Here is a 13,091-nt window from a genome sequence, read left to right as displayed (position 1 = left end):
ACAACCTCCAAGGCAGCCTTCGAAATACACAACAATGCAAAATCACTGAGCAGGAACTGATAGCCAAGTTCAGTACCCATGAAGATGGCCTCAACTATGATCTTGGGTTCATGCTGCGCTACAGGTGACCCCGCCACACTGTTGTATCTGTAAAATCTTCTTTACTGTCCTGTTTTGACACTGTCACCTTGATAAATTATTACGATCTCTCTACCTTAATGGGTTTGTACAGTATTGGATTATTTATTACATTGGTTAGACCTTCGGCATGTGACTCTTATACCTGCCATGTTATTCCAGTCGTTTGATCTGTCTTCAGCACACCTTATTTTTAATTTCTTGTAATTATCTTTCTGCCCCATTTAGTCAAATTATAGGTCATCCCTTCACTTGTTATTCAGCTGTTGACACTTTCACTCACACCATTGAATACTTTTGATCACAGGAACTTATTATTTGACATTCCACTCATGCTATTTGTTTGATCTCTTGATCTCTCTGCCTATGAATTCTGTATCTGTGCACTTCTTTCTCACTTCACCTGATAAAGGGACAGCACTCCAAAAGTTTATGACTTCACATAAACCTGTTGGACTATAACCTGGTGTTGTCTGACTTCTGACTTTGTCCATCCGAGTTGATCACTGGCACCTCCACAACACTGCAGATGTGGGACAGACTTTGGGGATTCAGAAGATGAGTTACGCGCCATAGTATTCCTAGCTTCTGACCAGCTCTGGTAGCCTATGTTTATGCAGCAAGTCCAGTTGACTTCTGGTCATTAGCAAACTCAGGGATGTTGATAGTGAGGGATTCAGTGGTGTAACACCACCGAATGACAAAGGGTCATGGTTAGATTGTCTCTTATTGGAGACGATCATTGCCTGGCATTTGTGCAAAGCGAATGTTATGTATAACTTGTCAGTCCAAGCCTGGATATTGTCCAAATCTTCTTGCTGTGTCCGGGTGAGATTGTCTTCAGAGGGTCAGTGCAGACTTGATGGGCCAAATGCCCTCTATCTGCACTGTAAGGATTCTGTGATTCTATGAATGGTAATTTCTCATGTTTTATGGTATGTATTATGGGAATGTTGTCCATCTCTGCTACCATCCCACCAATACCATTGTGAGTGCCAGACTCGATCATTCCAAGAGTCTTATGGCTGGTGTGTCATCTTCTATTCCTGAAAAGCTTCACCTTACCCAAAACTCTACTTCTCACTGCCAGACTCCCTTCAGGTCCTATTCAACCATTGCTAGAGACTTGCTGATGTATATTGTTTGCCAGTATCTGAATGACTAAAAGGGAGCATTTTTAATCTTTCATTTAAATCCCTTCACAGTCTGACTCCTCCACATATCTGTTATCCCACAAAACTAAATCCAATTAGAACCCATGCCCTAGAATTCCTGTCCCAATCTCCTCTACCTCAGTCTCCAATTTTAAGATCCTCAAAAGTTAAAGCTGAACCTAACTTCTTGACCCCATTCCTTTGTTAGCTTTCTTGTTGCACGTCTCTGTGATTGCATTAGAATATTTTTCTAGCTTAAAAGCTTTATGTATATGTAAGTTGATGTCTCGAAGTCTTGATGTCCCTTCCCAGAACAGCGATCAGTACACAGATACATATGATCACGAGCACACACTTACATTTGGAGATTTCCTTTCTCGAACTCTCTCAGTGTCTTTCGTCTTACAATGGGGGAAAGCCTGGAAGAAAATTCTGCCACTGCTATGCCACCAAAGGCACAAAGTAATAGATACAACCTGCAACACACAACAAACACCTTAGAGACACTGGTCAATGTGTCCAAATAGAAACAACTGCATCATTGATTGTAAACACAGACAGCTCAGAGTCACACTGACAATTGTGTGCAAACACTGGTGACTCAGTGACACACAGACCAAAGATACGATTACTTTTAGCAATAATACTGTAGTTACCTGTGCGATGCATCTCTGGAGTTGGTGAAACACAGGATACGACTGAATTTCATTCTCAGGGCAAAGTAGAGGATTATCAGAGGCTTCTTTCTAAGATTGCATGGTACAATGAATTCCTGCAAGAGACGGAGAAATACCTCTCTTTTGACAAAGTTTAAAATTATACGTCTTGAAAATTGTAAACAGAAACAGGTTTGAAATATCTGCCGTATAGGAATGTCAGTTCATCACTGAATCTATCAAAGTTGTAGCAGAGGGAACATGGTTGGCTTTAGAGCAAAGATTCCCCACGTTAGTTCAGTAACCTAAGAAAAGGTCCATGCTGGAAAGTCTCAAACAATTACCAGATAGCTCACCAGCTGGGAATTATCATCAATACATTGTCCCTTCGCAGAAACCTGACCTTGGTATGTTGCAAAACGTTGTTAAACCTTATCACTGGGTCAAATTTTCCTCTCCCATTCACAGAAAGAAATGAAACAATAGGAGGTGGCCATTCACACCTCGAGCCTGCTCTGCTCTTCAACCAGATTAGGGCCAATTCTCTATCTCAATCGACTGATCTCTGTCTTATACATACCGAGTAACTGAACTTCTGTAATTCCCTGAGGTAGAAAATTCCAAAGATTCGTTACCCGCTGATGAAAGAAATTCCTCATGTCAGTCCCAACTGGCCTACCTCTTACAGCTACAATGGGCAATGAGTATGGGATCCTGACAGCAAAGCACTGGAGATAAATTCAGAAGAAGAACCCAGCGTGGTTCTGTGGCAGCATTCCTGCTGTGGCAGAAGATCTTGGATCACCGTGACTTTCCATCCAAACCTTCACGAACCTTAGATCTGGCACAGTATGCACTTGGTACACTTGACTCATTTGCCATCTCAGAACCATCACAGCAGAGGAAGAGCAAGTCACACTGAAACCCAAGGAACTGCCTATGAATGTGGTGAGAAATAACCGGAGGTTTGAGGCCCGTCAGATAATTTCATACATACTAAAGATTGTTGGAGACTGGGTTTAGGCGATCTGCCCTCACCTTTCACCAACCTACACCCCCAACCAACTCCTTACGTTTCAGTTGTTGAGCCACCCAATCCCTTACTCTGACATTTTCTCCCTAAACCTCTCCAACTCCCTCTCTACTGTTAAGACACACAAAATACACCAAATTGACCGAAGTTTTGGTTGCCCCTCCTGGTATCTCTCTGGCATCATTTTCACTCTCAAGTACACCTTCATGGAGCAGTTGGGAAGATCTTTCCATATTACAGGTGTTACAGAAGTGCAGTTAATTTGTGTGCAATACAGCAAAGGACATTGACAGCTCCCTGTAACTGGATGCGAGGCCTGTCTTTATAGAGTGGTTGGAATCAGAGTGCAATGAGTCATCACAGAACAAAGAAAATTACAGCTCAGAAACAGGCCCTTCGCCCTTCCAAGCCTGCACTGATCCAGATCCTCTATCTAAACATGTCATCTATTTTCCAAGGATCTGTATCCCTCTGCTCCCTGCCCATTCATGTATCTGTCTAGATACATCTTAAGTGACCCTATTGCGCCCGCCTCTATCACCTCCACTGGCAACGTGTTCCAGGCACCCACCGCCCTCTGTGTAAAGAACTTTCCATGCATATCTCCCTTAAACTTTTCCCCTCTCACATTGAAATGGTGAACCCTAGTAATTGAGACCCCCACTCTGGGGAAAAAGCTTCTTGCTATCCACCCTGTCTATACCTCTCATGATTTTGTAGACCTCAAACAGGTCCCCAATCAACCTCTTTCTAATGTCAATAATCCTAATCTACTCAACCTTTCTTCATAGCTAGTGCCCTCCATACCAGACAACATCCTGGTGAACCTCCTCTGCACCATCTCCAAAGCATCCACATCCTGTACGCAGTACTCTAAGTGTGGTTGAACCAAAGTCCTATACGACTATAACATGACCTGCGGACTCTTATACTCAATACCCTGCCCGATGAATGAAAGCATGCGTGTGCCTTCTTGACCACCCTATTGACCTGCATTGCCACCTTCAGGGTACAATGGACCTGAACACCCCGATTTCTCTGTGCATCAATCTTTCCCAGTGCTTTTCCATTGACCACATAGTTCGCCCTTGAATTGGATCTACCAAACTGCATCACCTCGCATTTGCCTGCATTGAAGTCCATCTGCCATTTCTCCACCCGACTCCCTAATCTATCTATATTCTGCTGCATTCTCTGACAATCCCCTCACTATCTGCTACTCCATGAATCCTGTTATGCGAGGAGTCAATGAAAATGAGTGAGATTCTTAATGAGTACTTTGTGTCATTATTTATTGAGAGGGACATCACCGAAGTTGAGGTGAGGGATAGATGTTTAATTACGCTAGGTCAAGTCGGCATAAGGAAGGGGAAGTGTTGGGTATTCTAAAAGGCATTAGGGCGGACAAGTCCCCAGGTCTGTATGGGATCTATCCCAGGTTACTGAGGGAACCGAGAGAGGAAATAGCTGGGGCCTTAACAGATATCTTTGCAGAATCTGTGAGCACAGGTGGGGTCCCAGAGGACTGGAGAATTGCAAGGATAATCCAGGTAATTACAGAGATAGCAAGAACTTCAGATGCCAGAAACAGAGACAACACAATGAGGAGCACAATAGGGCAGACAGTATCAGAGGAACAGGAAAGTTGACGTTTCGGACTGGGAGAGAGATAACAAGGTGTAGACCTGGACGAACACAGCAGGCCAAGCAGCATCAGAGAAGCACGAAAGCTGACGTTTTGGGCCTAGACACTTCCTCAGAAATGGGGGAGGGGGTGGAGGTTCTGAAATAAATAGGGTAAGGCGGATAGAAGATGGATAGAGAAAAAGATAGGTGGAGAGGAGACAGACCAGTCAGAGGCGGGGATGGAGCCAGTAAACATGAGTGTAGGTGGGGAGGTAGGGTGGAGATAGGTCAGTCCAGGGAGGACGGACAGGTCAAGGGGGTGAATGAGGTTAGTAGGTAGGAGATGGGGGTGGGGCTTGAGTTGGGAGGAATGGTTAGGGAGACAGCGTGGGAGAGAAGGTGGGAGAGAAGAGAGATGACAGGTTGTGTCAGGTCAAAGAGGCGGGGATGAGATGGAGGGTTGGACATGGGATGAGGCTGGGGGTGGGGAGATTTTAAAACTAGCGAATTCTATGTTTACGCCATCAGGCTGTAGGCTCCTGAGGTGGAATATGAGGTGCTGCTCCTCCAGTTTGTGAATGGTGTCATTGTGACGCTGGAGGAGGCCCAGGATGGACACTTCATCAAGGGAGTGGGAGGGGAGTTAAAATGTTGGTGACCAGAAGGTGTTGTCGTTTGTTGCTTACAGAGAGCAGTTGCCCTATGAAACAGTCTCCGAGTCTATGCTTGGTCTCACCGATGTAGAGGAGCCCATTCGGGAGCAGCGGATATAGTACACCAAGTTGATAGGTGTGCAGGTGAACCCTTGTCAAATGTGGAAGGTTTGTTTTATGCCTTGAATGAATATGAGGGGGCAGGTGTAGCATTTCCTGCGGTTGCAGGGAAAGGTACCGGGGGTGGTGGGTTTAGTGGGGAGTGTGGAACAGACAAGGGAGTCGTGGAGAGAACGGTCCCTACAGAAGGCACATAGGGGTGGGGAAGGAAATATCTCTTTGGTTGTAGGATTAGATTGTAGGTGATGGAAGTGGTGGAGAATGATATGCTGGATGCAAAGGTGGGGTAGTATATGAGGACAAGGGGGATTCTGTCTTTATTTTTGTTGTGGTGAGGGGTTGTGAGGGCAGAGGTATGCGAAACGCAAGAGATGTGGTTGAGTGCATTTTTGATCACCGGAAAGTGGTGTTACAGTCCTTGAAATACGAAGACATCTGGGATGTTCAGGAGTGGAATCCTCCATTTTGGGAGCAGATGTGATGGAGGAATTGGGAATAGGGGATCACATTCATGCAGGAGGGTGGGTGATGGGAGGTGCAGTCCAGGCACTGTGGGAGTTGGTGGGCTTGAAATAGATGTTTGTTTTGAGGCGGTTACAAGAGATGGAGACAGAGAGGTCCAGGACTATCTCACCTTCCTTCCCCAACTCCATCCCTCCTCTCACTATTTATTTCCCAGCTTCCTTCCCCTTCCCCATTCTGCTTGGGAACCCTGCAGCCCAATGGTATCAATGTGGACTTCACGAGCTTCAAAATCTCCCCTCCCCCCACTGCATCCCAAAACCAGCCCAGCTCGTCCCTGCCTCCCTAACCTGTCCTTCCACCTATCCCCTCCTCCTACCTCAAGCCATATGAAAACATATGGACTGAAATCACAAATAAGGAAAGATCACTTTGATGGGATTGTACTATAGGCCCCCCAGTAGTTAGACACAAGTCTAGAAACTAATATGTGGGAGATCTCAGGCATATGTAAGCCAATAAGGTTGTCATAATGGGGGATTTTAATTTTCCAAAGATTGACTGAGACTACCATAGTGTAAAAGGTTATGATGGTGAAGAATTTGTCAAATGTGTTCAAGAAAATTTTCTTTTATCAATATGTGGATGCCCCTATGGAAAATGAGCAAAGCTAGACCTTCTTTTGGGCAAAGAGGCAGGATGAAAGAACAAAGAAAATTACAGTACAGGAACAGGCCTTATGGCCCTCCAAGCCTGCACCGACATGCTGCCTGTCACAACTAAAACCCCCTACCCTTCTGGGAACCGTATCCCTCTATTCCCATCCTATTCATGTATTTGTCAAGACGCCCTTTAAAAGTCACTGTAGTGTCTGCTGCCACTGCCTCTCCCAGCAGCGGGTTCCAGGCACCCACCACCTTCTGTGTAAAAAAAAACTTGCCTCGTGCATCACCTTTAAACCCTGCCCCTCGCACCTTAAACCCAGGGCCCCTGGTAACTGACTCTTCCAACCTGGGAAAAAACTTCTGACTGTACACTCTGTCCAGGTCCCTCATAAACTTGCAGACCTCGCCCCCCCACCCCCAGCCCCCAACCTCCGTCGTTCCAGTGAGAACAACCCAAGTTTCTCCAACCTCTCTTCATAGCTAATGCCCTCCATGCCAGGCAATATCCTGGTAAATCTTTTGTGTATCCTGTCCAAAGCCACCACACCCTTCTGGGAGTGTGGCAACGAGAATTGAACACAATACTCCAAATGTGGCCTAACTAAGGTTCTATAAGGCTGCAACATTACCTGACAACTTTTAAACTCAGTACCCTGGCCAATGAAGGCAATCATGCCACATGCCTCGTTGACTACCTTTTCCACCTGCAGTGCCACTTCCAGTCACCTGTGTACCTGTACACCCAGATCCATCTGCCTATCAGTACTCTTAAGGGTTCTGCCATTTACTGTATATTTTCCATCTAGATTAAACCTTCCAAAATGCATTATCTCACATTTTTCCGGATTAAACTCCATCTGCCATCTCTCTGCCCAAGTCATCAACTGATCTATATCCTGCTGTATCCTTTGATGGTCCTCATTGCTATCTGCAATTCCACAAACCTTTCTGTCATCCACAAACTTACTAGTCAGACCAGTTACATTCTCCTCCAAATCATTTACATATATTACAAACAGCAAAGGTCCCAACAATGATGCCTGAGGAACGCCACTAGTCACAACCCTGCATTCAGAAACACACCCTTCCATTGCTGCTCTCTTGTCTTCTATGACTGAGCCAGTTTTTTTATCCGTCTTGCAAGTTTACCTCCGACCCCATGCAATTTTACCTTCTGTAACAGTCCATCATGAGTGATCTTGTCAAAGGCCTTACTGAAGTCCATGTAGACAACATCCACTGCCCTACCCTCATTGATTGTCTTTGTCATGTACTCGAAAAACTCAACCAATTTAGTGAGACACAACACGCCCTTCAAAAAATCATGTTGCCTCTCACTAATATGCCCACTTATTTCCAAGTGGAAGTAAATCCTGTCTCAAAGAATCCTCTCCAATAATTTCCCTACCACTGATGTAAGGCTCACCAGCCTGTAATTAGCTGGATTATCCTTGCCACCTTCTTAAACAAAGAAATAACACTGACTATTCTCCAATCCTCGGCGTCCCTTGTAGCCAGCAAGGAGACAAAGATTTCTCTCAAGGCCCCAGCAATTTCCTCCTTTGCATTTTTCAGTATTCTGAGGTATATTCCATTAGGCCCTGGGGACTTGTCTAACAATGTTTTTCAAGACCCCCAATACCTCCTCCATTTTGGTCTCAACATGACCCAAACTACCTACACACCCTTCCCCAAACTCATCATCCACCAAGTCCTTCTCTATGGTGAATATTGATGCAAAGTTCTAATTTAAATCCTCACCCACTTCCTCTGACTCCACACATAAATTCCCTTCCTTGTCTTTGAGTTGACCAACCCCCTCCCTGGCTACCCTCTTGCTCTTTATATATGTATAAAAAGCCGTGGGATTTTCCTTAATCCTGTTGGCCAATGACATTCATAACCCTTTTAGCCCTCCCGACCCCTTGCTTAAGTTTCTTTCAACTTTCTTTGTATTCCACATTTGCTTTGTGTGTTCCCAGTCCCCTAACCTTGACAAATCCTTCCTCTTACTTTTTGACTTGGGTCACAATCTCTTTCATATCCAAGGTTCCCTTAATTTGCCATGCTTATCCTTTATCCTTACAGGAATGTGATTTCCGATCAACGTCTACTTGAAAGCCTCCCACATACCAGATGTTAATTTGTCCTGACACATCTACCTCCAATCTACAGTCTTCAGTTCCTGCCTAATATTGTTGTAGTTCGCCTTCCCCCAATTTATCACCTTTACCTGACAACAACATTGATCTTTATCCATCAGTACTTTAAAGCTTACAGAATTGTGATCCCTGTTCCTGAGCTGCTTCCCTACTGAGATGTCGACCACGTGACCAGACTCATTCGCCAATACTAGGTCCAGTACAGCCCCTTTCCTAGTTGGACTATCTATATACAGCTTCAAGAAGCCCTCCTGGATGCTCCTCACAAACTCTGCTCCATCCGACCTCCAAGCATTGAGTGAGTCCCAGTCAATATATTGCAAGTTAAAATCACCCAGGTCAACAACCCTGTTACTTTTACATCTTGCCAAAATCTGCCTACATATCTGTTCTTCTATCTCCCGCTGGCTGTTGGGAGGCCTACAGTAAACCCCAAACATTGCGATTATACCCCTCCTGTTCCTGAACTCTACCCATATTGTCTCGCTTGTATGAGCCATCTGAGGTGTCCTCCTGCAGTACAGTTGTGACATTGAGGTTCTAGTCAAGAATAAAAAATCTTGTTTTTAGACAACTGAATCTCTTAATCAATATTAAGAGTATAGGGACATTCTTAAGAGAGGAATCAGGAAGGCAAAGAAAGAATATGAGATAACCTTGGCAGATAAGATTAAAGATAATCCAAAGTGATTCTACAAATACGTTAAGAGCAAGAGGGTAACTAGAGAGGATTTATGGACATTTAGAGAGGCAAAAATTGATGAGATAGTCAGCATGGTTTTGTGCAAGGAAAATAGCGTCTCTCAAACTTGATTGCGATTTTTGAGTGAGTTACCAAAAAGGTTGATTGCAAAGCAGTAGTCGTTGTTTGTTTGGACTTCCGTAAAGCCTTCACAAGGTTCTGCATGGTAGACTAATGAGTAAAGTTAGGTCACATGGGATTCAGGATGAACTTGCCAATTGCTTACGTAATTGGTTGAACAGCAAGAGACAGAGAAGGGAATGGTGGAGGGTAGTTTTTCGCACTGGAGGCCTGTGACCAGCGGTGTTCCACAGGGATTGGTTCAGGGTCCTCTTTTGTTTGTCATTTACATAAATTATTTAGATGAGAATAGAGGAGCCATGGTTGGTAAGTTTGCTGATGACACCAAAGTTGGTGGCATAGTAGACTGTGAAGAAGGTTTTCTAAAATTACAAAAGGGTCATGATCAAATGAGTCAATTGGTTGGAAAATGATGGAACTCAATCTGGATAAATGCGAAGTATTGCATTTTGGTAAAACCGTCAAGGCTAGAGCTTATACAATTAATGGTAGACCCTTGGGTAGTGCTATAGAACAGAGGGACCCAGAGGTGCACGTACATTATTCCTTAAAGCTTGCGTCTCATATAGACAGGATGGTTAGAAAGGTGTCTTTCACTGCTCAGTCCTTTGGGTGTAGGAGTTGGGACATTTGTGTTGAGGTTGTACAGGACACCGGTGAGGCCTCTTCTGGAATGCTGTGTCCAGTTCTGGTCACCTAGTAATAGCGATGATATTATCAAGCTGGAAAGAGATTGGAAGAGATTTACCAGGCTGTTGCCGGGATGGAAGGTTTGAATTATAAAGAAAGGCTGGATAGGCTGGGATTTGTTTCACTTGCGTGGAGGAGGTTGAGAGTTGACCTGATAGAAGTTTAAAAATAATGAGAGGTATAGATAGGATTGATGGTAGTTATCTTTTCGCTAAGACGGGGAATTTCAAGACTAAGGGGGCATATTTTTAAGGTGAGAGGAGTGGAATTTCAAAAAGACATGAGGTAATTTTTTTTACACAGGGGATGGTTCATGTTTGGAATGAACTTCCTTAAGAAGTTGTGGATGCGAGTATAATTACAACATTTAAAAGATATTTAGACGGATGCATGAATCGGAAATGTTTGGAGGAATATGGGCCAGGAGCAGGCAGGTAGGACTAGTTTCCTTTGGGATTAAGTTCGGCATGGACTGGTTGGACCAAAGGGTCTATTTCAGTGCTATACGGCTCTGACTCTAAGTGGTGCCCAGTGAGCGGTAGGTCGTACACCCCTAGACAGTAGGTACTGTGGAATGTTATTCACCTTGATATCAGGTAGAGCAAGCTGGAGCAATAGGAACTTCAGCTTTACTCTCAGTCAGCCTCTGTTAACCCTAAACTTTTTTCAACTGGACTGCTAGCAATGACTCAGACTTACTAAGTGAAATCCCCAAGCCAGTGGAAGAATGAGCTGTTCACTGGGTGTGGTACATTTTTAAACTTTCTCATGCATCTAATAAAGCTCACAGGATAAAACATTCCTTTTTTAAAATGCAACAGGAAAGAACCAAAGGCTACCTTCCTCCCACCAAACAGCAAGTAAGGCACATTTCGAGCAAGAGTGCCAATCCACTGCGTCGACAATTCAGCCATCTGCTTACAAACGGATTCTGCATCAGGTGTGGTTCAGTGGTAGAACTCTACAGTGGTAGTCTCTGACTCAGAAATTTGTGGTTTCAGGTCCACATCCAAGGCTGTCCCACCCCGGGCACTCAAAGGGAGGGCTGCACTTACAGGAGGTGTCACTTTTGGATCAGATGTATAACCGAGGTACCCTCCAACCCCGCTGTGGCCTCCCAGGTGGGTGCAAGAGATTCTGCAACACAGTCTTGAAGAAGAGCAGGGGAATTCTCCCCAGTGGCCCACCCAGTATTTATCCCATAATCAACATAATAAAACAAGCTGATTATCTCATTGCTGTCTGCAGGAGTTAACCTGTGCAAATTCAGCAGTTGCCTCTTCGACATTACAGGAGTAACAACACCAAAAGTACTTTATCGGTGGTAAAGAGCTTTGCGGCATGAAATAAGCAATATGAACAGGCATTCTTTCTTTTAACATCACATTGAATCAGCACTCACTGTCAGGCCCTCGGGCAAGGTGTACTTGTTTCCAACAGTGTCACCGGATTCTTGGAGTTCACTCTGGATCACATGGGTGTCCCTTTCCAAGGGTGTGTAGTTAGAGGTGAAGAGTTGAGGTTGGTGCAGTGCCAACTGCTGCAGTTTCTCGGAATCCTGAGTGAGGGTGGCAGAAAACAGCAGCTTCTGCAGGGGCATCTGCAGCCGGGAATGGCTGTGGGAAGCAGTGCGCAGTTATTGACTAGGAGTACACATACATAACTAATATCTGATATAGTGGATATAGAATTAAGAGACAACAATTAGACAATACGTATACAAGTCTGGAAATGCACAGACAATGATGTCATGGTAATGTCACTGATCTAGAGGCCCAGGCTAATGATCTGGGATTATGACTTCAAATCTCTCTACCGCTGTTACTGAAATTTAAATTCAATTTATAAATCAGGAATATTACCATGATTATTGTTAAAAGGAGTATGGTTTGCTTAAGCCTTTCAGGGGACAAATCTGCCTCCCTTCTCTAGTTGGGTCTATTTATGATCTGGTTGACTCAAAACCTCTTAGTAAGCCACTTGACTCATTTGGGATATGCAAGAAATGCTGGCCTGGCTAGTACATCTTTAAACCGTAAGAGAATAAAGGAAATATATCCTCCTGTCAAAGTAAAGTGAGCGGGTGTTAATCTATTACCAACTACTAACACTTGCCCAGTTTGTTTACAAAACCAGTTTTTCATTTATTAACTGTGCCCAAAAAAGTCGGAGATATAAATTTAAAGTTGCTTTCACTCGTATTTTAGTCATAGTAACAATGAGTCACCATGAATGTAAAACAGAGTTTATCTGGAATTAAGCAGTAAGATTGCCCATTCCAATGATCAAACTGTCAATTTGTTTTCTGAGTTGGTACATTGACAGCCATCTTGGAATTCCATCCAAAAAAAACCTGGTATAATTTTTAACCAAGTGATGTATATATAGAAGTAATTTTGAAGGACTATCCCCGATTGAAATCCCCATTTCCATTTTGAAATAGTCTTCAAAGGCTTACAAACCATCTACTAATTATTCTGTTTGGTAATGGGGAAAATATAATAATTTGAAAAATTAAAATGTTAGAGCATCGGTTGTGACTGATTTCTGGCACTCCCACTTATCAAAAGGTTCAGCTTCATACTTAGCACTAATCTAGGCTGACACTACTCAGGTACTGAGGGATTCTTTTGAATCAGATATTAAACCAAAGCCCCATCTTCCACTAGCAGGGAATAAAGAATTTTTAAAAATCCTGCCCCTACCCACAGCTGTGGCTATTAGAAGAGCTGTCAACAATAACTGTACCAATGAACTCATTCAAAAGCAGCGAATTAAATATTTGATAGAGATTAAAAATGCAAACAGATACGATCAAAAACACAGAACATATTGATGTGAGAAGTTCATCGTTCAGTCAAGGTGAGGGCAGAGGAGGGGGTTGGGGGCTAGAGATTTCCCAGTGACAA

At 43.9% G+C, this 13,091-nt stretch overlaps 1 protein-coding gene across 1 annotated transcript in view; it reads right to left on the bottom strand.

The window, feature by feature from the left end:
- ddx51 (DEAD (Asp-Glu-Ala-Asp) box polypeptide 51) overlaps nucleotides 1-13,091 on the bottom strand; it is a 45,280-nt gene that overhangs the window by 12,378 nt on the left and 19,811 nt on the right. The window contains exons 10-12 of the mRNA XM_048555769.2: nucleotides 11,585-11,798; nucleotides 1,949-2,064; nucleotides 1,652-1,768 (exon numbers count right to left, since the gene is read on the bottom strand). Coding sequence (XP_048411726.1) covers nucleotides 1,652-1,768; nucleotides 1,949-2,064; nucleotides 11,585-11,798 — 447 coding nt within the window. The remainder of the gene's footprint in view (nucleotides 1-1,651; nucleotides 1,769-1,948; nucleotides 2,065-11,584; nucleotides 11,799-13,091) is intronic.

This window comes from Stegostoma tigrinum, chromosome 26 (assembly GCF_030684315.1).
Source record: "Stegostoma tigrinum isolate sSteTig4 chromosome 26, sSteTig4.hap1, whole genome shotgun sequence".
NCBI lineage: Eukaryota > Metazoa > Chordata > Chondrichthyes > Orectolobiformes > Stegostomatidae > Stegostoma > Stegostoma tigrinum.
This window is presented reverse-complemented; position numbering and strand designations above follow the sequence as displayed.